The sequence below is a fragment of the Bombina bombina genome, chromosome 7 (assembly GCF_027579735.1).
Source record: "Bombina bombina isolate aBomBom1 chromosome 7, aBomBom1.pri, whole genome shotgun sequence".
In the NCBI taxonomy this organism is placed as follows: domain Eukaryota; kingdom Metazoa; phylum Chordata; class Amphibia; order Anura; family Bombinatoridae; genus Bombina; species Bombina bombina.
In genome coordinates, this window is record NC_069505.1 from 80,401,257 (window position 1) to 80,428,472 (window position 27,216).

Consider the following 27,216-nt stretch of genomic DNA (forward strand, 5'->3'; position numbering starts at 1 on the left):
GCCATTGTGGAACCCCCACTTAGAATGTGTCCCTCATGCACTGAAAAGTCAATGAATTGCAAGGAACATATTTTAGCTAAAAAAAGTATGTCGCAGGATGATTCTCAGTCAGAAGGGAATCGGGTTATGCCATCTAATTCTCCCCAAGTGTCACAACCATTAACGCCCGCACAAGCGACGCCAAGTACTTCTAGTGCGTCTAATTCTTTCACCCTGCAAGATATGGCCGCAGTTATGAATACTACCCTCACAGAGGTTTTATCTAAGCTGCCTGGGTTGCAGGGGAAGCGCAGTAGGTCTGGTGTGAGAACAAATGCTGAGCCCTCTGACGCTTTATTAGCCATATCCGATGTACCCTCACAATGTTCTGAGTTGGGGGTGAGGGATCTGCTGTCTGAGGGAGAGATTTCTGATTCAGGAAAGATGTTCCCTCAGACAGACTCAGATATGACGGCTTTTCAATTTAAACTAGAACACCAATATCTAGAGGTTCCTACCTACACTGATGTTTTTCCGGTCCCTAAGAGGATTTCGGACATTGTTACTATTGAGTGGGATAGACCAGGTATTCCGTTCGCTCCCCCTCCTAGTTTTAAGAAAATGTTTCCCAGATCAGACACCATGCTGGATTCGTGGCAGACGGTGCCTAAGGTGGAGGGAGCTATTTCTACCCTGGCTATGCGTACAACTATACCTATTGAGGATAGTTGTACTTTTAAAGATCCTATGGATAAAAATTAGAGGGTCTCCTAAAGAAAATATTTGTTCATCAGGGTTTTCTTCAGCAACCTATAGCGTGCATTGTTCCTGTAACTACTGCAGCTCCTTTTTGGTTCGAGGCTCTGGAGGAGGCTCTTCAGGTTGAGACCCCATTAGATGATATTCTGGATAGAATTAGGGCTCTCAAGCTAGCTAATTCTTTCATTACAGATGCCGCTTTTCAACTGGCTAAATTAGCGGCAAATAATTCAGGTTTTGCCATTTCAGCGCGTAGAGCGTTATGGCTTAAGTCCTGGTCTGCTGATGTGTCATCAAAATCTAAGCTTTTAGCCATTCCTTTCAAAGGTAAGACCCTATTCGGGCCTGAACTGAAAGAGATCATTTCAGACATCACTGGAGGAAAAGGCCATGCCCTTCCTCAGGATAAGACAAATAAGATGAGGACCAAACAAAATAATTTTCGTTCCTTTCGAAACTTCAAAGGTGGTCCCTCTACATTTTCTCCTGCTGCAAAGCAAGAGGGGGATTTTGCTCAATCCAAGTCAGTCTGGAGACCTAACCAGACTTGGAACAAAGGTAAACAGGCCGAGAATCCTGCTGCTGCCACCAAGACAGCATGAAGGGGTAGCCCCCGATCCGGGACCGGATCTAGTAGGGGGCAGACTTTCTCTCTTTGGTCAGGCTTGGGCAAGAGACGTTCAGGACTCCTGGGCTTTAGAAATCGTAACCCAGGGGTATCTTCTAGATTTCAAAGATTCTCCTCCAAGGGGGAGATTCCATATTTCTCAATTGTCTGTAAACCAGACAAAAAGAGAGGCATTCTTACGCTGTGTAGAAGACCTATATACCATGATCCGCCCAGTTCCGAAAACAGAACAGGGGCAGGGTTTTTACTCCAATCTGTTTGTGGTTCCCAAAAAAGAGGGAACCTTCAGACCTATTCTAGATCTCAAGATCCTAAACAAATTCCTTCAAGATGGAGACCATTCGGACTATTTTACCAATGATCCAGGAGGGTCAATATATGACCACCGTGGACTTAAAGGATGCGTATCTACACATCCCTATCCATAAAGATCATCACCAGTTCCTCAGGTTCGCCTTTCTGGACAAGCATTACCAGTTTGTGGCTCTTCACTTCGGGTTGGCCACAGCTCCCAGAATTTTCACAAAGGTGCTAGGGTCCCTCTGGCGGTTCTAAGGCCGCGGGGCATAGCAGTGGCGCCTTATCTGGACGATATCTTAATTCAGGCGTGAACTTACCAACTAGCCAAGTCTCACACGGACATCGTGTTGGCTTTTCTAAGATCTCACGGGTGGAAGGTGAACGTAAAAAAGAGTTCACTTATCCCTCTCACAAGAGTTCCATTCCTGGGAACTCTGATAAATTCGGTGGACATGAAAAATTTTCTGACGGAAGTCAGGAAATCGAAGATTTTAACCACCTGCCGAGCTCTTCATTCCATTCCTCTGCCGTCGGTGGCTCAGTGTATGGAGGTGATCGGACTAATGGTAGCAATGGACATAGTTCCGTTTGCTCACTTGCATCTCAGACCACTGCAACTATGCATGCTCAAACAGTGGAATGGGGATTATGCAGATTTATCTCCTCAGATAAATCTGGATCAAGAGACCAGAGACTCTCTTCTTTGGTGGTTGTCACAGGATCATCTGTCCCAGGGAATGTGTTTCCGCAGGCCAGAGTGGGTCATATTGACGACCGACGCCAGCCTCTTGGGCTGGGGTGCAGTCTGGAATTCCCTGAAAGCACAGGGTTTGTGGACAATAAATATTCTAGAACTGAGAGTGATATTCAACGCGCTTGAGGCGTGGCCTCAGCTGGCTTCAGCCTGATTCATAAGATTCCAGTCGGACAATATCACAACTGTAGCACATATCAATCACCAGGGGGAACAAAGAGTTCTCTAGCGATGATAGAGGTTACCAAAATAATTCAATGGGCAGAGACTCACTCTTGCCATCTATCAGCAATCTATATCCCAGGAGTGGAGAAGTGGGAAGCGGATTTTCTAAGTCGTCAGACTTTTCATCCGGGGGAGTGGGAACTCCATCCGGAGGTGTTTGCACAATTGATTCAACAATGGGGCACACCAGAATTGGATCTGATGGCGTCTCGTCAGAACGCCAAACTTCCTTGTTACGGGTCCAGATCAAGGGATCCTCAGGCAGTATTGATAGATGCTCTAGCAGTACCCTGGTCGTTCAACCTGGCTTATGTGTTTCAACCATTTCCTCTCCTTCCTCGTTTGATTGCCAGAATCAGGAGAGAGCTTCGGTGATTTTGATAGCACCTGCGTGGCCATGCAGGACTTGGTATGCAGACTTGGTGGACATGTCATCTCTTCCAACATGGACTCTGCCACTGAGACAGGACCTTCTGATTCAAGGTCCGTTCCAGCATCCAAATCTAGTTTCTCTGCGGCTGACTGCCTGGAGATTGAACGCTTGATTTTATCCAAGCGGGAATTCTCTGAGTCGGTCATAGATACCTTGATTCAGGCTCGAAAGCCTGTCACTAGGAAAATTTATCATAAGATATGGCGTAAATATCTTTATTGGTGCGAATCCAAAGGCTACTCATGGAGTAAGATCAGGATTTTGTCCATTCTCCAAGAAGAATTGGAGAAGGAGCTATCAGCTAGTTCCCTAAAGGGACAGATATCTGCTTTATCAATTTTACTGCACAAGCGTCTGGCAGATGTTCCAGACGTTCAGTCGTTCTGTCAGGCTTTAGTTAGAATCAAGCCTGTATTTAAACCTGTTGCTCCGCCATGGAGTTTGAATTTAGTTCTTAAAGTTCTTCAAGGGGTTCCGTTTGAACCTATGCATTCCATAGATATTAAGCTTCTATCTTGGAAAGTTCTGTTTTTAGTTGCTATCTCTTCGAAGAGTTTCTGAACTATCTGCATTGTAATACGACTCACCTTATCTTGTTTTCCATGCTGATAAGGTGGTTTTGCGTACCAAACCTGGATTCCTTCCTAAGGTTGTTACTAATAAGAATATTAATCAGGAAATTGTTGTTCCTTGTCTGTGTCCTAATCCTTCCTCTAAGAAGGAGCGTCTGTTGCACAACTTGGACGTGGTTCGTGCTTTGAAGTTTTACTTGCAAGCGACCAAAGATTTCCGTCAAACATCTTCTTTGTTTGTGGTCTATTCTGGAAAATGTAGAGGTCAAAAAGCTACGGCTACCTCTCTCTTTCTTTTTGGCTTAAAAGCATCATCCGTTTGGCATATGAGACTGCTGGACAGCAGCCTCCTGGAAGAATTACAGCTCACTCTACTAGAGCGGTGGCTTCCACATGGGCTTTTAAAAATGATGCTTCTGTTGAACAGATTTGTAAGGCTGCGACTTGGTCTTCGCTTCATACCTTTTCCAAATTTTCCAAATTTGATACTTTTGCTTCTTCGGAGGCTATTTTTGGGAGAAAAGTTCTTCAAGCAGTGGTGCCTTCTGTTTAGCTATCTGTCTTGTCCCTCCCGTTCATCCGTGTCCTGTAGCTTTGGTATTGTATCCCACAAGTAAAGGATGAATCCGTGGACTCGTCGTACCTTTATAGAAGAAAAGTAAAATTATGCTTACCTGATAAATTAATTTCTTCTATGGTACGACGAGTCCACGGCCCGCCCTGTCATTTTCAAACAGATTATATTTTTTTATTTTAAACTTCAGTCACCTCTGCACCTTTTAGTTTCTCCTTTTTCTTCCTGTACCTTCGGTCGAATGGCTGGGGGGTGGAGCTAAGGGAGGAGCTATATAGACAGCTCTGCTGTGGTGCTCTTTGCCACTTCCTGTAAGCAGGAGGATAATATCCCACAAGTAAAGGATGAATCCGTGGACTCGTCGTACCATAGAAGAAATTAATTTAGCAGGTAAGCATAAATTTACTTTCTTTTTTCTGTAAAAGAAAAACCCCCACACATTTTTTGTAGTGTAGCTGCCCCCACCTCATTTACCCCGCTCCCAGATCGCTTTCCCACCCTCTACTGAATAGTTCCCCCTCTCCCTCCTTATCTGCCGCTCTGAAGACATTTTTTCTTGTGGCGTAGCGGTTGTGCCTTTCCCGACCCTCTCCAGCGATGGGCTGCCCACCCGCCTCCCTCCTTACCCTCCCACCTACAATCGGCACCACCTTTGCCCGATGCAGAGAGGGCCACAGAGTGGCCTTCTCTGCATTGGTAACTCTGCAACTCTATTTCTGCATTGCCCCACTCGTAGGGCATGCAGAAATAGCACAATCTCGCTACTTTTAGCGAGATCGCGGCAGCGAGAGGCCCAGGGCTTAACGACCAGTGTCGTACAGGGCATGGTGATGGTCGTTAAGGGGTTAATAGCTGCCCCAAATTGGCTTCAGCAGAGGAGATAAGATTAGTTACATTGCTTTATAAAGAAATTTACAATTATTTATTTACAATGTTCTCTTCAATATTTAAGCTAAATTGATTGTAAAATAAAATATACATATGCATATTCATGCCAGGGTAATCCTTGTTTTGAATACATTATCATATCTAGCATTTATTTAACGTTTAATGTCCCTTGAACAACCTCGTAGTGAGTGTATGTGTTTTATGTTTATGGCTAGCATACTGAAGCAAATTTATTTTGGATGATGGTGAGAGTCCACGAGATATCACATGTGGGATTACACTCCAGTCCACTAGGAGAAGGCAAAAACACCCCAAAACACCAGTGGTTTAAACCCTCCCTCTCTCCCTCGGTAAGATTTTGGCTTTCAAGATGGAGTGAGGTTAATTCAAATGTTGTGATCATCACATTGTTTGTTTCATTAAGTTTCTCTTCCTGATCTGATACCCATTTTCCCCATCAGACTGCCTCCTGAATAGAGGGGTAGACTGGAAGCCAGGCATTAATATTTTCCCAGTGTGGAGATGTCACAGTGGAAATGCAGATTTATCTGCCAAACCACTGGTCTACAGTGTGATGTTCCTTTTAAGATCCTTGACACTATGCATATGATACCTTGCATGAGCCCATCTACTGCATCTGTGGTAAGGACTATAGAGGAAGGTGCTAATGATTATTTAAGTACCTCATGCTACTATTTACATTGTAAGGATATACCTGTGTGTCCTCCTGCTCAGCTGTGTATCTCCTGTGTGGATTTTAGTGTAATTCTAGACCGTTTTACTGTGCTGTTTTTGAGTCAGAGCGGTCAGAGGTCTGTTGCTCGGCTGTACCAGCGAAGGGGGTTCTGCTGATCTATTAAAATATGTTCACTCTGCTATTGATGGCTATCCTGCCTCCTACAACTAAGTGCAGGTATATGTATGTGGCAGAAGGTGCTCAGTTGTAGATCTTCTTCAGCACCTCAGTAACTTTTCTTAGTAGCAACCTGTCTTATTCCTTTGCAGTGAAGCAGGGTACATTTCAGTCTGAAGATTCCTCTTGAGGATGGGTTTTCTGAGACTCTAGATTCTCAGGATGATTCTCCTACTCCTGACAAGCCACCTATTAAGATAATTGACCTATGCCTTATGTGTAAACCGCTTTCTACGTTTCTTGTCTCTGATTCAGTAGCTGAACTGGTGTCTTAAGGAATGGAACAAACCAGGTATACGCTTTGTTCTGTTCACCAAATGCAAGGCCATGTTTCATTATCTGTCTACAAAGCTTGTAGTATGAGAGAGAGTTCCTAAAGTGTGCGGGGAAATTTCTACTCTAGCCAGTCGGACTCCCATTCCCTTACATGATGGGATTCTGTGGATAGAATACTTGAAGGCTTTCTTAAGCGATCCTTTTATCTGCCTGTGGTTTTTTTCTAGCTTTCAGTGTTGCTTACATAGGTGAATCAACCTTTTTGAAGCTTTATATCTAAAGCATCCTTAGAAGAGGTCCAGAATTGCTTGAATCTCCTAAAGGCCTCTAACATCTATGTCATATGTGAAGAGTGCTGCTATGGCTGTAATAGCAAGACTAGCCTTATGGCTTAAAGGGAAAATTGTTATAGTTTAAAAAGATAATCCCTTTTTTACCCATTGCCCTAGTCACACATGAACTAGCACTGTCTAGCTGTGAAAAACTGTCAAAATGCACTAAGGTAAGAGGCGGCCTTTAGTGGCTTAGAAATCGATTTATGAGCCTTCCTAGGTTTAGCTTTCAACAAAGAATACCAAGAGAACAAAGCAAATTTGAAGATAAAAGTAAATTGGAAAGTTGTTTAAAATTGCATGCCCTATATGAGTTATGAAAGGTTTTTGACTTCACTGTCCCTTTTTAAGTCTTGGTCTGCAGACATGGTTTCTAAAAGCAGACTGTTATCTCTTCCATTGCAGGGTAAAATCCTGTTTGGTCCAGAACTAGATGCAATTGTTGACATAGTGACTGGAGGTAAGGGAACTTTCTTGCTACTACGGTTAAGACTTTTTGTTTCTTTCAGCAGTCTAAATTCCAAACTCAGTCCCTTGTATAGGGGGCTTCTTTCTTTGACCATTCTGGACTGTGATCATGATAGACACCAACCTACAAGGTTGGGGGGTAGTCTGATTGTCTCTGTGAATGCAGGGCGTTTGAAGTTCCAAGGATGTTGGAGATCAATCTTCACTCTTCAGTGTTTCAGAGAACCCTTCATCCAATTTCAGTCGTGCAATCTCTCAGTAGCGGCTTACTTAAAGGGACAGTCTACCATAGAATTGTTATTTTTTTAAAAGATAGATATTCCCTTTATTACCCATTCCCCAGTTTTGCACAACCAACACAGTTATATTAATATACTTTTTACCTCTGTGATTACCTTGCATTTAAGAGCCTTCTTCCAGCCCCCTGACCACATGACTGTGACTGTTTATTATCTATTGTCTTGCAGTTAGCATTGTGTTGGGCTAAATCTTAAATAACTCCCTGTGCCTGTACACAGTCTTATCTATATGGCCCACGTGTGCTTTTAGTCTCTTTGTGTTAAAAAGGAATTTAAAAAGCCTGTGATAAGAGGCAGCCCTCAAGCGTTTAGAAATTAGCATATGAGTCTGCCTAGTTTTAGTTTCAACTAAGAATACTAAGAGAAAAAAGCAAATTTGATGATAAAAGTAAATTGGAAACTTGATTAAAATAACATGTCCTATCTGAATAATGAAAGTTTCATTTTGACTAGACTGTCCCTTTAAATCATCAAGGGGGAACTCAGAGTCCCTGAAGATGAAAGGAGTGGCCCATATAATCCGTTGTGTGGAATTCCATCAATGCCTGATTTAGGCCATTCACATTCCAGAAATGAACAGTTGAGAGTGTTTTCACCTGGGACAGTAGTCACTTATCCAGGAGGTTTTCAACCATAGTGAGGCATTGAGGTTCGTCAGATACATGGCTTCTTGCCTGAATCACAAGATATCCCTTTATTGTGCCAAGTCTCAGGATCCTTAGGCAATTTTGACGCCCTAGGCATTTACTCTAATATACCATTTTTCTCCATTTGTGTTGCTCTCCAGAGTGATATCAAGAATTGAGCAAGAACAAGATTTAGTGATTCAAATTGCTTCTGCTAGGCCTTGTAGGACTTAGTATGTGTACCTAATTCAATGTCCTCTTTCCTGCCTTGGCAGCTCCTGCTCAGAAAAGACCTTCCATCTGAAGGTTCCTTTTTTCATCAGGATTTCAAAACTCTTGTATTGACACTTGGCAACTGAACAACTAATTTTAGCTAACAAGTGGGTTATACGCTTCAGTCATTGATACCATAATTTAAGCCAGAAAGTCTGTTACCAGGCGTATTTATGACAAAGTGCAGACAATCTTTTTGGCCTGGTGTATTAAAAAATTATAAAGTTTGAATTCATTTTTAATTCATAGAGTTCTTGAGTTTCCTAATCCCAAATTCCTAATACTCAGACTTTTTTGTTCAGACCTTTATTAGGATTAGTCACGTTAATTTGACTCATTGGAGTGTCCCTTAGCTTTCTCTGTGTTACAAGCCTCTTTTCCTTATTTTATTAACAGGATATTGCTGTGCTACGAACAAGTTATTGTTTTCTTCCAAAGGTAGTTTACTTATGAATGAGGAATTCTGGGATAGTGAATGAGATTAAAGCTCTGGGGGTCGACTAGAAGTTACGTGCGTATATTTCTGCCGTCGCCCGTAGTTTTTTGGGCCATAGGCAGGTATACCAAACCCGCGCAGTTTGGTATCCAATATACAGCGTAAGGACTTACGTGGCGAAGATGGAGAAATCTTACTCCATTTTTACCTCGCCACAAAAAGCAGCCATAAGAAGCCTTACGCTGACTATTGGAGCCCGTAACTCCCTAAACTGGCTGCTAAAATAAACCTAACATCTAACGCATGCGCAATGTCTATCTCCCTGTCAACCGCGATCTGCTAAAATAAACCTAACACCTAACGCATGCGCAATGTCTATCTCCCTGTCAACCGCGATCTGCTAAAATAAACCTAACACCTAACGCATGCGCAATGTCTATCTCCCTGTCAACCGCGATCTGCTAAAATAAACCTAACACCTAACGCATGCGCAATGTCTATCTCCCTGTCAACCGCGATCCCCCGCCGCAATCCATAATAAAGTATTTAACCCCTAAACCGTCGCCATCTACATAAACTAACCCCCTACTGTGAGCCCTTAAAACCGCCACCATCTAACTGATCTATCCCCTAATGTGAACCCCTTACACCGCCGCCATCTATATTAAAATTATTAACCTCTAATTTAATCTACCTACCCCGCCGCCAGCTATATTATCTATATTAACCCTAAGTATATTATAGTTAATATAGTTATTACATTATATATATTAACTATATTAACCCTAATTATATTAGGGTTAATATAGTTACTATAGTATTTATATAAACTATATTAACTCTATCTAACCTTAACACCCCTAACTAAATTCTTATTAAATAAATCTAATTCATATTATAAACTAAAATATTCCTGTTTAAATCTAAATACTTACCTATAAAATAAACCCTAAGATAGCTACAATATAATTAATAATTACATTATAGCTATGTTAGGGTTTATATTTATTTTACAGGTAAATTGTTAATTATTTTAACTAGGTATAATAGCTATTAAATAGTTATTAACTATTTAATAGCTACCTAGTTAAAATAATTACCCAATTACCTGTAAAATAAATCCTAACCTAAGTTACAAATACACCTACACTATCAATTAAATAAACTACAAATATCTATCTAAAAATACAATTAAATAAACTAAACTAAATTACAAAAACAAACAAACACTAAATTACAAAAAATAAAAAAAAGATTACAAGATTTTTAAGCTAATTACACCTATTCTAAGCCCCCTAATAAAATAATAAAGCCCCCCAAAATAAAAAAATTCCCTACCCTATTCTAAATTAAAAAAGTTCAAAACTCTTTTACCTTACCAGCCCTTAAAAGGGCCTTTTGTGGGGGCATGCCCCAAAGAAAACTGCTCTTTTGCCTGCAAAAAAAAAAAACACAATACCACCCCCCAACATTACAACCCACCACCCACATATCCCTAATCTAACCCAAACTCCCCTTAAATAAACCTAACACTACCCCCCTGAAGATCTCCCTACCTTGTATTCACCCAGCCAGGCCGAACCGATCCAGGCGATGTGTTCCAGCAAGCGGCAGTGAAGTCTTCATCCATTCGGGCGATGTCTTGAAGCAAGCGGCAGAGAGTCTTCTTCCATCGGCGACGTCTTCAAGCAAATCGGCATCTTCAATCTTCTTACTTCGCTCCTCCGCCGCGGAGCATCCTTCCGGCACGACGACTTCCCGAGTTGGTTCAGCCAATCGGATTGAACTTGAATCTGATTGGCTGATTCAATCAGCCAATCAGATTTTTCTACCTTAATTCCGATTGGCTGATAGAATCCTATCAGCCAATCGGAATTCGGCGGACGCCATCTTGGATGACGTCATTTAAAGGAACCTCATTCGTCGGGAAGTCGTCGTGCCGGAAGGATGCTCCGCGGCGGAGGAGCGAAGTAAGAAGATTGAAGATGCCGATTTGCTTGAAGACGTCGCCGATGGAAGAAGAGACTCTGCCGCTTGCTTGAAGACTTCACTGCCGCTTGCTGGAACACATCGCCTGGATCGGTTCGGCCCGGCTGGGTGAATACAAGGTAGGGAGATCTTCAGGGGGGTAGTGTTAGGTTTATTTAAAAATAAAATAAATATAAACCCTAACATAGCTACAATGTAATTATTAATTATATTGTAGATATCTTAGGGTTTATTTTATAGGTAAGTATTTAGATTTAAATAGGAATATTTTAATTAATAATATTAATATTAGATTTATTTTAATAAGAGTTTAGTTAGGATGTTAGAGTTAGATAGAGTTATTATACTTAATATATATATAATATAGTAACTATATTAACTATATGAACCCTAATATAATTAGGGTTAATATAGCTGGCGGCGATGTAGGGGGATTAGATTAGGGGTTAATACATTTATTATAGGTGGCCGCAGTGTAGGGGGATGTAGATTGTAGGCAAAAGAGCAGTTTACTTTGTGACAAAGCCCCGCCAAAAGCCCTTTTAAGGGCTGGCAAAAGAGCTGTTACTTTGGGGCAATGCCACGCAAAAAGCCCTTTTCAGGGCTATTTGTAGGGTTAGACTTAGGTTTAGTGGTAGGGATAGTTTAGTATTTTAGGGGTTGAATAATTTAATATAGATGGCGGCGGGGTAGGGGGATTAGATTAGGGGTTAATAATTTTAAAATAGATAGCGGTGGGGTAGGTAAGGTAGATGGCGGCGGTGTTAGGGGCTCACTTTAGGGGGTTATAGATTTAATATAGCTGGCGCCGGTTTAGGGGTTAATAACTTTATTAGGTAGCGGCGGTTAAGGGGTTAATACATATTTTATTGTTAGGCTAGTGAGGGGGGATAGCGGATAGAGGGCTAGACGTGTCGGGCTATGTTAGGGAGGCGTGTTAGACTTGTCGGGCTATGTTAGGGAGGCGTGTTAGACAGTGCGGGTGATTTAGACTTTAGTCAGGTTTTGTAGGCGCCGGCAGTTTCTAACGTGCCGCAAGTCACTGGCGACGCCAGAAATTTGTACTTGTGCAGATTTCTGGACATCGCTGGTTTGTCAGACTTACGGCACGTTAGCATCTGACGGCGCCATATATGGGATAGCTCGAGTTGCGAGCTGAAACTGCGGGCAACGCGGGTTCCCTCGCTTGCGCCGCAAACTACGATCTATATCGGATCGCGCCCCAGGTATTTTCTGGTGTTTCTGCCTCTACCTAGTGTACTGGAGTGTATTCCCACATGTGATATCTTGTAGACTCTCGCCATTGTGAAAGAAATTAATTTATCAGGTAAGCATAACGTTTATTTGCCAAATAATAGCAAGTTGTGCCATCTACACTACACATTTTCAGATCTTAAAGTGCAGGCTTAGTGAAGCCTTTAGATAGACTTATGCATAAATCAGGCATTTAGAGAAACTGTTCATTCTGTCTCCCTACCATTTCTATTAGACATAAATTTCAGTAGAAAGTCTATGTTTTCTTGTGTAAAATAGTGTTTTTATCATTTTCCTCTCAATCTGCTAATCTTTACCTATTTAGCAGTGTGTCACGTAATGTGGATAGAATCATTTGTTGTAGAGAAACCGGTTTTAAGACAGAATGTTATGAATGTTATGCCACATTGTAGCTCGCTAGTAAGCCTCCGCGCAAAGCGAATAACAAAATGATACCAGATGATTGAAAGTTTCATGATTTATTTTTATTTTTTAAAGAGAGACTTTTTGACCTTAATGGGACACTGAACCCAAATTGTTTTTCATGATTCAGATAGAGCATGCAATTTTAAGCAACTTTCTAATTTACACCCATTATCAATTTTTCTTCGTTCTCTTGGTATCTTTATTTGAAAAAGGCGGCATCTAAGCTATTTGTTTGGTTCAGAACCATGAAAAGCACTTGTTTATTGATGGATGAATTTATCCACCGATCAGCCAGAACAACCCAGTTTGTTTACAAAAAATGCGCTTGCATCTAAACGTACATTCTTGCATTTCAAATAAAGATACCAAGAGAACGAAGACAATTTGATAATAGGAGTCAATTAGAAAGTTGCTTAAAATTGCATGCTCTATCTGAATCACAAAATAAAAAAAATTGGGTTCAGTGTCCCTTTAAAGGGACAGTGGAGTTAAAATTAAATGTTTGTGATATAGCTAGAGCATAACATTTTAAAGGGATATGAAACCCAAAGTATTTCTTTCATGATTCAGATAGAGCATGTCATTTAATCAACTTTCTAATTTACTTCTATTAAATTTGCTTTGTTCTCTTGCTGAGCAGCAAAGCACTACTGGGAGCTAGCAGCACATGCAGCTTATCATTGCCTTACCTGATGTGTTCAGCTAGCTCCTAGAAGTAGATTGCTGCACCTTCAACAAAGGATATGAAGAGAAATAAGGCCAATATGATGATTGACGTAAACTGGCAAGTTGTTTAAAATTGTATGATGTATCTGACTCATGAGAACAAATTTGAGTGTTATATCCTTTTAAACAAGGTTCCAATTTGCGATTATCTAATTTTTTATTTTGGTATTTTTTGTTCAAAAGCATACCTAGGTATGTTCGAGCAGCAATGCACTAGTGGGAGCTAACTGCTGACTGGTAGCTGCACATATTTGCCTCTTTTCATTGGCTCACCCAATGTCTATAACACCTAGCTCACAATAGCTGCTCCTTCAACAAAGGATATGGTCTATCTGAGTCATGAAGGGAAAACAAAATGGGTTTCATGTCCCTTTTAATATGCATAGCTTAGAGGAGAGAAAGGAGAGAGGGGAACTTTTGTTATATGCAATAAAACATTTTATATTAGATATGTATAACATATGTTGTGCTCAGCATATTCTGTAATCATCATTAGCTGCAATTAGATGAGTTAGCTGGGGACGGTGGGACATTTTCAGGGGAAAGATGATAAACTCCAAAACCACCTCAGACCAGTATACTAAGCTGCCTATCTCTTTCTTCCAGTGAACCCAACCTGCTGGTCAGAGCTTGCAACCAACTGGGCCAGTTCCTACAGCATCGGGAGACCAACCTCCGTTACCTGGCGCTGGAGAGCATGTGCACATTAGCCAGCTCCGAGTTCTCACATGAAGCTGTCAAAACGCATATTGAAACGGTCATTAATGCACTGAAGGTGAGAAGGTTCTGCCCTCATTTGTAAGGTATTTATGTAGAAGGACATCTATTGTGAGTTTTTCTGATTGAATAGGTGCTTCATTTTGGTTTTAGTTGTTTTCGTCAAATTTTCCATTTTTTTTTTTTAATTATCATCAGTTTGCCCAGAAAACACAATTTAATAGTTCATTTGAATATAGTTCCACTTAACTTGGTTATATAAAAATCATATTTTATTTAGGTTAAAATCCTTAAAAGAACATTGAACTGTAATTTGTTTTTTCTCCCCAGTGATCCTGCTAAAGTGTATTAAGTAGTAACGAGATCATTTATCTTTGTTTTGTGTTTTGAAATGGCTCATTTTGCCCTTTGGAACTAGCACCTATACTGAAGATATGATCGCTGCTGCATTTTTTTTTTATAGAAAAACTATGCCAGCAAGTGTCAGCAGCTATTCAGTGGGGTGTGGAAAAGACATACTAAAATTTTAATTTTCAAAAGGTCTAGTTATTGACTTTTTGTGTGAGTACTTTGTGTAAAGCGAGAAATACAATAAGAATGTTCTACAAGTCCCCCCTCATTTAAATGGGTTACAGTTTCAAGGAACAACATCATCTATTTCAAGTGAAAAATAAACCTAAAGGAGCAAGTTTACATACATTTAGTACGCTGCAACTGGCATAACAAGTCATTGGAAACAATTTTACATTGAACTGTCTTCTTTAATACACAAAACATATTTCTATAGATGAGGTTATGTCTTTACTTATGTAGCATTAATATGCATTAACCTGATCCCTCTGTTTCTCAGCCTTTGTGGTGTATGATTTACTTGACGAAGCCTTTCTTTGTTATCTTGGTTTTGCAGACAGAAAGGGACGTGAGTGTCAGACAGCGGGCGGTGGATCTTCTGTACGCTATGTGTGACCGGAGCAACGCTCAGCAGATTGTAGCAGAAATGTTGAATTACCTGGAAACAGCAGATTATGCCATCCGGGAGGAGATTGTAAGAAACACTGAGATAATGCAGTCTCCCAGACATGTTATTTAGTTAAAGGGACAGTCTACACGATTTGTTTTTATTATTGATTTTTTTTTTTTAAACGATAGATAACACTTTTACTACCTGTTCCCAAGCTTTGCACAACTAGCATTGTTATATTAATAAACTATATAACCCCTTCTCTCAGTGCTTTTTATTAGCTTTTTACAGCCAGACAGTGCTAGCTCGTGTGTGCCATATAGATAACATTGTCCTTACACCCGTAGAGAATAATAGTTATACAAGAACCTGCACTGATTGGCTAAAATGCAAGTCTGTCAAAATAACTGAGATAAGGGGGCAGTCTGCAGAGGCTTAGATACAAGGTAATCGCAGAAGTAAAAAGTGTATTCATATAACAGTGTTAGTTATGCAAAACTGGGGAATGGGTAAGAAACGGATTATCTTTATTTTTACACTAACATTTTTCAATTAGACTGTCACTTGACTTTTTGGTCTTTTTAGCTAATGACTTAAAGGGATACTAAAGTCAAAATCAAACTCATTAGTTAGACAGAACATGCAATTAAAATACAAATTTACTTTGGTTATCAAATTGTGCTGTCTTTCTCCAACATAGGTGTGTCCGGTCCACGGCGTCATCCTTACTTGTGGGATATTCTCTTCCCCAACAGGAAATGGCAAAGAGCCCAGCAAAGCTGGTCACATGATCCCTCCTAGGCTCCGCCTACCCCAGTCATTCTCTTTGCCGTTGTACAGGCAACATCTCCACGGAGATGGCTTAGAGTTTTTTAGTGTTTAACTGTAGTTTTTATTATTCATTCCACTAGGGCTGTGGCTTCCACATGGGCCTTCAAGAACGAGGCTTCTGTTGATCAGATATGTAGGGCAGCGACTTGGTCTTCACTGCACACTTTTACCAAATTTTACAAGTTTGATACTTTTGCTTCTTCTGAGGCTATTTTTGGGAGAAAGGTTTTGCAAGCCGTGGTGCCTTCCATTTAGGTGACCTGATTTGCTCCCTCCCTTCATCCGTGTCCTAAAGCTTTGGTATTGGTTCCCACAAGTAAGGATGACGCCGTGGACCGGACACACCTATGTTGGAGAAAACAGAATTTATGTTTACCTGATAAATTACTTTCTCCAACGGTGTGTCCGGTCCACGGCCCGCCCTGGTTTTTTAATCAGGTCTGATAATTTATTTTCTTTAACTACAGTCACCACGGTATCATATGGTTTCTCCTATGCAAATATTCCTCCTTAACGTCGGTCGAATGACTGGGGTAGGCGGAGCCTAGGAGGGATCATGTGACCAGCTTTGCTGGGCTCTTTGCCATTTCCTGTTGGGGAAGAGAATATCCCACAAGTAAGGATGACGCCGTGGACCGGACACACCGTTGGAGAAAGTAATTTATCAGGTAAACATAAATTCTGTTTTTTATATACTGTGACGCCAGCTGCTATTGAGCATGTGCAGAAGTTTTGTGTATATGTGATTGGCTGATAGGGTTATATATATATTATTTTTAGTATGATTGACAGTTGGTGAAATAACCAGATGTGTTTTTTAATGAACACTTACATTTTTTTCCCTTCCAGGTGCTAAAAGTAGCAATTCTTGCAGAGAAGTATGCTGTGGATTACACCTGGTATGTAGACACTATCTTAAACCTCATCCGAGTTGCAGGCGACTATGTCAGCGAGGAGGTCTGGTACCGCGTCATCCAGATAGTTATTAACAGGGATGATGTTCAGGGTTATGCAGCTAAGACCGTCTTTGAGGTGAGGCCACAGATCTTTATTTTATAGTGCACATTAAACAACCGTCTTCATCTTCTCTCTAACGGAAAAATAATAACCGTGAAAATAAATAAAATAATGTGTCACTGTTATATATATATTTATTTTGTGCCTAATAGGCTCTTCAGGCTCCTGCATGTCATGAAAATCTGGTGAAGGTCGGAGGGTACATCTTGGGCGAGTTTGGGAACCTCATTGCTGGTGATCCTCGATCCAGGTACATATACATATTGTTATGCTAGTGGGACTTAGCTTACATTAACAAATACATACATGAAACCTGAAAGCATTAAATTTGTTTTGGGGTTAGAAATTAGTTTATCATCTCAGGATTATGTCTAGTTGTACTTTTTCTGAATAACTTGTACGTCGACCTATATTAAAGGGACTCCGAAGCCAATAGTACATCAGCATCCTGTTTCAAGGCACCAATCGGCAGCCAAGCCAAGGCACCAATCAGCAGTAGACATACTCATGAGATGATATCTGTTATATTTTATATATATATATATAATATGTGTGTGTGTGTATATATATATATATATATATATATATATCTCATGAAATCTTCACTAGTTGTGGACGAATAAAAAACAAATTGACTATACCTATCTTTAACTTCGAGTGGACGAGTAACTCCCCTCTGGGCTAGACTAGTTAACTATAGGGATATTTTCCCCTGTGTATTTATATGTGTGTATATGCGTCTGTCTGAGTATGTATGTGTGTGTGTGTGTGTATATATATATATATTACAATAAGATCAGCACTCACCAGCATCACCAACCACTCTGTGCACGGCCATAAGAATCAATCCAGAACAGAAGCAGCATGTAGAGAAGGATTCCGGTGAAAATCCCAATGGATCCACAGCAGCATGAATAGCCAGCACCAGAGGATAGTTTAATCACCTTTATTAGATAAATGTATGTATTTATCTAATAAAGGTGATTAAACTATCCTCTGGTGCTGGCTATTCATGCTGCTGTGGATCCATTGGGATTTTCTGGGTGCTAAATAGCACTCCAAAAAAGCTGTGATGTCACCAGAGCCACAGGCAGTTAACCCCAGTCCGGAATGGGTACAAGAACCAAGGGAGCTTACAAATAAAAAGTAATACAACACATAGAAACACCCAGCACTCGCCAGCTAGCTCACAGCTAAGATAAAATCACAACTGGAAAGGTTAGTCACCGCATCTGGCCAAATGGGAAAGCTCAGGCACCACGTCAAGGTCCTTTCCACCGCCTGAGTCCCTAACACAGGCACACCATCATGCGAGCTCACAGAGCCAAACAAACTGAGAACAAAGAAGGGGTGCACAGGTGGCTGTAATCACCCATAGAAAATACAAAACATGGAAGGGAACTGCACTCCAAGACCGCATCATCACCAACCACTCTGTGCACGGCCATAAGAATCAATCCAGAACAGAAGCAGCATGTAGAGAAGGATTCCGGTGAAAATCCCAATGGATCCACAGCAGCATGAATAGCCAGCACCAGAGGATAGTTTAATCACCTTTATTAGATAAATACATACATTTATCTAATAAAGGTGATTAAACTATCCTCTGGTGCTGGCTATTCATGCTGCTGTGGATCCATTGGGATTTTCACCGGAATCCTTCTCTACATGCTGCTTCTGTTTTATATATATATATATATATATATATATATCAATTAGCAAGTGGCCCAGCACTCCAACCTGGGTGCAATCCTCAAGCAATCATGTATACATATATGTGAAGAAGGGCACTCTCAGGATTTTTAGAAAGACAATAAATGTATTTATTTTGACAAATCAAAACGTGTCATGAATAGAACATCAGTGTCGACGTTTCGGCTCACATCTGAGCCTTCTTCAGGACTAAGTTAATCTAGAAAACACTAACTAAGAAAACACTAACACAATACGATACACTATAACTCAATCAAACCGAGAGGGGACACAGACCGCCCAATAACTATTGCAAAATCCAAAGATCAAGTGTCAAATTCGTTCAGTACCTAATTGATAAGCTGGATCAGCCAGACAAAAGGAAACTTTAATATAATACATTGTAATGGCAATATAATGACCAGGCTTAGAAATAAGAGATGTTAACCCACAACAGTGATCCTACACTCTGTATCACTAACAGAGTCAGGACTATCAAATCATGAATCCTTGCTAAAGTAATATGCCAATAAGCAAATGCGGATGACAGACCGCATAATACAAATCTATACCCATGCAAGCCTAAAAGACAGGATATGAATATTTTCTAGAGTGATTAGTAAGTACATATAGTGGAGCAAAACGAAACAGAAATTAGTGTAATTCATCGCAAATGTGTAGATATCCACAAATATGACCATTAAGGCTGTAGTATACTACAATATCAGTCATTACTGCAGGAAAATAGAAGCAGATACTTAATTACCAAGTAACGATATACAATTATTCAAGCACCTAATGATCCAGAGCTATGCAGAAAAAAAAAGCCGCTACCGGTATTCAACACTTGTATCCGTATATCTGAACATCGTTAACTTCCTATGTGTGAGAACACAACATGCTTACAACACGACCCATAAATGCCAAAAGTTAGAAAACGATAACATATGCACCTGTTAGAAAAACACTGCCGTTACAAATGTAAAACTAAGCCAGTATTGTAAACAAATAAAGTGCTAACGTTCTGTTAGTCAATCACAGTATAAACCCGTTCCAGAGACAAAGCAAACGATAATTACAAAACAGCTGAAAACGAGCTTACTTAGTGTCAACTTATTGCGGAGTATAACTAATTCAAACCTGGAACTAAACCCCAGTACAACAACAAGCGGGAAGAACCGACTGTAATATTCCAACTCAAGGACATATGGATTACCAACCACTATGCAACATAGATGCAAACAGAAAATGTAGAAACAACACTAGAAAAAAAAGAAACAGAGAATAAACAAAAAATAGTAAAAAACAACAAAACTGCAGCTCTTACCTTTAGTCGGCGATGTAGCTGTTCTCCCAGAATAGGAAATGTGCTCATAATGAGTGAACCACCTGTGTAGCCTGATATAGTGTAAAAGACGTGTCAATTGGTCAGAACTCAGCAGTAATTAATTATTTTGCAACCCAAAACAGCTGATCACAAAAGAAAAGAAAACCGTAACCATGACAATCCAACACAGGAACACAGGCATCAGCTTATGCACCACAAGTGCGTCTACTAGTAATTAAAGAAATAAGAGAGTCGCCGACCCAGCCGCAAATAAACAAACCTGCATACACCCACATGATTTGCTAGTGGACCAACTAATTTAGAACAAATTAAACATACCATTCTTGGTCAATTCAACAACAAACCAGCTGTATATCACGCGTAAAAACCCACACAAGGTGGCTAAATTTTCTGCATGCATCAAATCTGATGGAGCAGTACCACCTTTAATGTACAATATTATACCACACAAGTTCCCCAATAGAATTTAATCATGTATATTAAAGTCTTGCCAACAACTCTTCTGTACATATACACCAAATAGCCGAAGTTGGACAACTGTCAGTCACATAAGGCAGAAAAGTTATCAGTAGGAAAATACGAACATTCATGCTAACCATAGTAGTATGATGCGGGTGGTTCACAACAAGAATTGGAGTATGAATAGGGCAATGTGAGAACAACAAAACTTAATAAAACAAAAAATGATAATCAGCTTAAACATTTAACACGTGGTATTATGTTGTCTGTCGCTCAGGTTAAACCAAATTTCTCCAACATAGGTGTGTCCGGTCCACGGCGTCATCCTTACTTGTGGGATATTCTCTTCCCCAACAGGAAATGGCAAAGAGCCCAGCAAAGCTGGTCACATGATCCCTCCTAGGCTCCGCCTACCCCAGTCATTCTCTTTGCCGTTGTACAGGCAACATCTCCACGGAGATGGCTTAGAGTTTTTTAGTGTTTAACTGTAGTTTTTATTATTCAATCAAGAGTTTGTTATTTTGAAATAGTGCTGGTATGTACTATTTACTCAGAAACAGAAAAGAGATGAAGATTTCTGTTTGTATGAGGAAAATGATTTTAGCAACCGTAACTAAAATCCATGGCTGTTCCACACAGGACTGTTGAGAGCAATTAACTTCAGTTGGGGGAACAGTGTGCAGTCTCTTGCTGCTTGAGGTATGACACATTCTAACAAGACGATGTAATGCTGGAAGCTGTCATTTTCCCTATGGGATCCGGTAAGCCATGTTTATTACGATCATAAATAAGGGCTTCACAAGGGCTTATTAAGACTGTAGACTGTTTCTGGGCTAAATCGATTCATTATTAACACATATTTAGCCTTGAGGAATCATTTTATCTGGGTATTTTGATATAATAATATCGGCAGGCACTGTATTAGACACCTTATTCCTTAGGGGCTTTCCCAAAGCTTAAGCAGAGCCTCATTTTCGCGCCGGTGTGGCGCACTTGTTTTTGAGAGGCATGGCATGCAGTCGCATGTGAGAGGAGCTCTGATACTTAGAAAAGACTTTCTGAAGGCGTCATTTGGTATCGTATTCCCCTTTGGGCTTGGTTGGGTCTCAGCAAAGCAGATACCAGGGACTGTAAAGGGGTTAAAGTTTAAAACGGCTCCGGTTCCGTTATTTTAAGGGTTAAAGCTTCCAAATTTGGTGTGCAATACTTTTAAGGCTTTAAGACACTGTGGTGAAAATTTGGTGAATTTTGAACAATTCCTTCATGTTTTTTCGCAATTGCAGTAATAAAGTGTGTTCAGTTTAAAATTTAAAGTGACAGTAACGGTTTTATTTTAAAACGTTTTTGTACTTTGTTATCAAGTTTATGCCTGTTTAACATGTCTGAACTACCAGATAGACTGTGTTCTGAATGTGGGGAAGCCAGAATTCCTATTCATTTAAATAAATGTGATTTATGTGATAATGACAATGATGCCCAAGATGATTCCTCAAGTGAGGGGAGTAAGCATGGTACTGCATCATTCCCTCCTTCGTCTACACGAGTCTTGCCCACTCAGGAGGCCCCTAGTACATCTAGCGCGCCAATACTCCTTACTATGCAACAATTAACGGCTGTAATGGATAATTCTGTCAAAAACATTTTAGCCAAAATGAACCCTTGTCAGCGTAAGCGTGGCTGCTCTGTTTTAGATACTGAAGAGCATGACGACGCTGATATTAATATCTCTGAAGGGCCCCTAACCCAGTCTGATGGGGCCAGGGAGGTTTTGTCTGAGGGAGAAATTACTGATTCAGGGAACATTTCTCAACAGGCTGAACCTGATGTGATTGCATTTAAATTTAAGTTGGAACATCTCCGCATTCTGCTTAAGGAGGTATTATCCACTCTGGATGATTGTGAAAAGTTGGTCATCCCAGAGAAACTATGTAAAATGGACAAGTTCCTAGAGGTGCCGGGGCTCCCAGAAGCTTTTCCTATACCCAAGCGGGTGGCGGACATTGTTAATAAAGAATGGGAAAGGCCCGGTATTCCTTTCGTCCCTCCCCCCATATTTAAAAAATTGTTTCCTATGGTCGACCCCAGAAAGGACTTATGGCAGACAGTCCCCAAGGTCGAGGGAGCGGTTTCCACTTTAAACAAACGCACCACTATACCCATAGAGGATAGTTGTGCTTTCAAAGATCCTATGGATAAAAAATTAGAAGGTTTGCTTAAAAAGATGTTTGTTCAGCAGGGTTACCTTCTACAACCAATTTCATGCATTGTCCCTGTCGCTACAGCCGCATGTTTCTGGTTCGATGAGCTGATAAAGACGCTCGATAGTGATTCTCCTCCTTATGAGGAGATTATGGACAGAATCAATGCTCTCAAATTGGCTAATTCTTTCACCCTAGACGCCACTTTGCAATTGGCTAGGTTAGCGGCTAAGAATTCTGGGTTTGCTATTGTGGCGCGCAGAGCGCTTTGGTTGAAATCTTGGTCGGCTGATGCGTCTTCCAAGAACAAGCTACTAAACATTCCTTTCAAGGGGAAAACGCTGTTTGGCCCTGACTTGAAAGAGATTATCTCTGATATCACTGGGGGTAAGGGCCACGCCCTTCCTCAGGATCGGCCTTTCAAGGCAAAAAATAGACCTAATTTTCGTCCCTTTCGTAAAAACGGACCAGCCCAAAGTGCTACGTCCTCTAAGCAAGAGGGTAATACTTCTCAAGCCAAGCCAGCTTGGAGACCAATGCAAGGCTGGAACAAGGGAAAGCAGGCCAAGAAACCTGCCACTGCTACCAAGACAGCATGAAATGTTGGCCCCCGATCCGGGACCGGATCTGGTGGGGGGCAGACTCTCTCTCTTCGCTCAGGCTTGGGCAAGAGATGTTCTGGATCCTTGGGCGCTAGAAATAGTCTCCCAAGGTTATCTTCTGGAATTCAAGGGACTTCCCCCAAGGGGGAGGTTCCACAGGTCTCAGTTGTCTTCAGACCACATAAAAAGACAGGCGTTCTTACATTGTGTAGAAGACCTGTTAAAAATGGGAGTGATTCATCCAGTTCCATTAAGAGAACAAGGGATGGGGTTCTACTCCAATCTGTTCATAGTTCCCAAAAAAGAGGGAACGTTCAGACCAATCTTAGATCTCAAGATCTTAAACAAGTTTCTCAAGGTTCCATCGTTCAAGATGGAAACCATTCGAACTATTCTTCCTTCCATCCAGGAAGGTCAATTCATGACCACGGTGGATTTAAAGGATGCGTATCTACATATTCCTATCCACAAGGAACATCATCGGTTCCTAAGGTTCGCATTCCTGGACAAACATTACCAGTTCGTGGCGCTTCCTTTCGGATTAGCCACTGCTCCAAGGATTTTCACAAAGGTACTAGGGTCCCTTCTAGCTGTGCTACGACCAAGGGGCGTTGCGGTAGTACCTTACTTGGACGACATTCTGATTCAAGCGTCGTCCCTTCCTCAAGCAAAGGCTCACACGGACATCGTCCTGGCCTTTCTCAGATCTCACGGATGGAAAGTGAACGTGGAAAAGAGTTCTCTATCCCCGTCAACAAGGGTTCCCTTCTTGGGAACAATTATAGACTCCTTAGAAATGAGGATTTTTCTGACAGAGGTCAGAAAAACAAAACTTCTAGACTCTTGTCGGATACTTCATTCCGTTCCTCTTCCTTCCATAGCTCAGTGCATGGAAGTGATCGGGTTGATGGTAGCGGCAATGGACATAGTTCCTTTTGCGCGCATTCATCTAAGACCATTACAACTGTGCATGCTCAGTCAGTGGAATGGGGACTATACAGACTTGTCTCCGAAGATACAAGTAAATCAGAGGACCAGAGACTCACTCCGTTGGTGGCTGTCCCTGGACAACCTGTCACAAGGGATGACATTCCGCAGACCAGAGTGGGTCATTGTCACGACCGACGCCAGTCTGATGGGCTGGGGCGCGGTCTGGGGATCCCTGAAAGCTCAGGGTCTTTGGTCTCGGGAAGAATCTCTTCTACCGATAAATATTCTGGAACTGAGAGCGATATTCAATGCTCTCAAGGCTTGGCCTCAGCTAGCGAGGACCAAGTTCATACGGTTTCAATCAGACAACATGACAACTGTTGCGTACATCAACCATCAGGGGGGAACAAGGAGTTCCCTAGCGATGGAAGAAGTGACCAAAATCATTCTATGGGCGGAGTCTCACTCCTGCCACCTGTCTGCTATCCACATCCCAGGAGTGGAAAATTGGGAAGCGGATTTTCTGAGTCGTCAGACATTGCATCCGGGGGAGTGGGAACTCCATCCGGAAATCTTTGCCCAAGTCACTCACCTGTGGGGCATTCCAGACATGGATCTGATGGCCTCTCGTCAGAACTTCAAAGTTCCTTGCTACGGGGCCAGATCCAGGGATCCCAAGGCGGCTCTAGTGGATGCACTAGTAGCACCTTGGACCTTCAAACTAGCTTATGTGTTCCCGCCATTTCCTCTCATCCCCAGGCTGGTAGCCAGGATCAATCAGGAGAGGGCGTCGGTGATCTTGATAGCTCCTGCGTGGCCACGCAGGACTTGGTATGCAGATCTGGTGAATATGTCATCGGCTCCACCTTGGAAGCTACCTTTGAGACGAGACCTTCTTGTTCAGGGTCCGTTCGAACATCCGAATCTGGTTTCACTCCAGCTGACTGCTTGGAGATTGAACGCTTGATTTTATCGAAGCGAGGATTCTCAGACTCTGTTATCGATACTCTTGTTCAGGCCAGAAAGCCTGTAACTAGAAAGATTTACCACAAAATTTGGAAAAAATATATCTGTTGGTGTGAATCTAAAGGATTCCCTTGGGACAAGGTTAAGATTCCTAGGATTCTATCCTTCCTTCAAGAAGGATTGGAAAAAGGATTATCTGCAAGTTCCCTGAAGGGACAGATTTCTGCCTTGTCGGTGTTACTTCACAAAAAGCTGGCAGCTGTGCCAGATGTTCAAGCCTTTGTTCAGGCTCTGGTTAGAATCAAGCCTGTTTACAAACCTTTGACTCCTCCTTGGAGTCTCAATTTAGTTCTTTCAGTTCTTCAGGGGGTTCCGTTTGAACCCTTACATTCCGTTGATATTAAGTTATTATCTTGGAAAGTTTTGTTTTTAGTTGCAATTTCTTCTGCTAGAAGAGTTTCAGAATTATCTGCTCTGCAGTGTTCTCCTCCTTATCTGGTGTTCCATGCAGATAAGGTGGTTTTACGTACTAAACCTGGTTTTCTTCCAAAAGTTGTTTCTAACAAAAACATTAACCAGGAGATTATCGTACCTTCTCTGTGTCCGAAACCAGTTTCAAAGAAGGAACGTTTGTTGCACAATTTGGATGTTGTTCGCGCTCTAAAATTCTATTTAGATGCTACAAAGGATTTTAGACAAACATCTTCCTTGTTTGTTGTTTATTCAGGTAAAAGGAGAGGTCAAAAAGCAACTTCTACCTCTCTCTCTTTTTGGATTAAAAGCATCATCAGATTGGCTTACGAGACTGCCGGACGGCAGCCTCCCGAAAGAATCACAGCTCATTCCACTAGGGCTGTGGCTTCCACATGGGCCTTCAAGAACGAGGCTTCTGTTGATCAGATATGTAGGGCAGCGACTTGGTCTTCACTGCACACTTTTACCAAATTTTACAAGTTTGATACTTTTGCTTCTTCTGAGGCTATTTTTGGGAGAAAGGTTTTGCAAGCCGTGGTGCCTTCCATTTAGGTGACCTGATTTGCTCCCTCCCTTCATCCGTGTCCTAAAGCTTTGGTATTGGTTCCCACAAGTAAGGATGACGCCGTGGACCGGACACACCTATGTTGGAGAAAACAGAATTTATGTTTACCTGATAAATTTCTTTCTCCAACGGTGTGTCCGGTCCACGGCCCGCCCTGGTTTTTTAATCAGGTCTGATAATTTATTTTCTTTAACTACAGTCACCACGGTACCATATGGTTTCTCCTATGCAAATATTCCTCCTTAACGTCGGTCGAATGACTGGGGTAGGCGGAGCCTAGGAGGGATCATGTGACCAGCTTTGCTGGGCTCTTTGCCATTTCCTGTTGGGGAAGAGAATATCCCACAAGTAAGGATGACGCCGTGGACCGGACACACCGTTGGAGAAAGAAATTTATCAGGTAAACATAAATTCTGTTATTATGGCAAGTAGGTTCTCAATGGTACGTAGAGTATCTATCAGACAAGGAAAGAATACATCACAATGATCAATGAAACAATGAATAATCAAGATGGACATTCAAACCATGAAGACTAAGGGTGTTCAACCTAAAGATCCATCTGGTCTCACAGCGAAGCAATTCCCTATGCCTATCACCACCCCTCCTCAGGGGGACCACCATGTCTATGAGCATCGCCCTTAGTGTGGCTATAGGATGTTTAAATTCCACAAAATGTCTCGGTTTGATTGAGTTATAGTGTATCCTTCAGTGATTTTAATTTAGTGTAGCTATCGTGTTGGGTGTTTGTCATCACGTTTATATTATATTGTGTTAGTGTTTTCTTTTCTTTTTGTATTTTTTCTAGATTAACTTCATCCTGAAGAAGGCTCAGATCTGAGCCGAAACGTCGACACTGATCTATTCATGACACGTTTTGATTTGTCAAAATAAATGCATTTATTGTCTTTCTAATAGTGCCCTACACACACACACACACACACACACACACACACACACATATTTATATATATATATATATATATATATTTTATTTTTATTTATTTTTTTCTTAAATGGAAAGAGCCCACAGCTGCATTCAATACTTTTAGGAAATGAGAACCTGGCATCAGGAGGAGGCAAAGACACCCCAGCCAAAGGCTTAAATACTCCTCCCACTCCCCTCATCCCCCAGTCATTCTTTGCCTTTCGTCCCAGGAGGTTGGCAGAGACGTGTCAGAACTTTTAAATTTTTATTTTTTGTCTCTTATGGAGGGTAGTACTCTTTGGCATGGTTCAGGAGTTTTAAGTTGTCCTGTTAGTCTCTCAGTGAGGGCTTGGATGAAAGTTAGAGTCCGGAGATGCAGGGAGAGTCTTTCTGCGAAACC

At 41.3% G+C, this 27,216-nt stretch overlaps 1 protein-coding gene across 2 annotated transcripts in view; it reads left to right on the forward strand.

Moving 5' to 3' along the window:
* Positions 1-27,216, forward strand: part of LOC128665902 (AP-2 complex subunit alpha-2) — a 442,402-nt gene that overhangs the window by 232,678 nt on the left and 182,508 nt on the right. For both annotated transcript variants that reach the window (XM_053720151.1, XM_053720152.1), the window contains exons 9-12: positions 13,737-13,905; positions 14,755-14,892; positions 16,489-16,671; positions 16,809-16,906. In XM_053720151.1, coding sequence (XP_053576126.1) covers positions 13,737-13,905; positions 14,755-14,892; positions 16,489-16,671; positions 16,809-16,906 — 588 coding nt within the window. The remainder of the gene's footprint in view (positions 1-13,736; positions 13,906-14,754; positions 14,893-16,488; positions 16,672-16,808; positions 16,907-27,216) is intronic.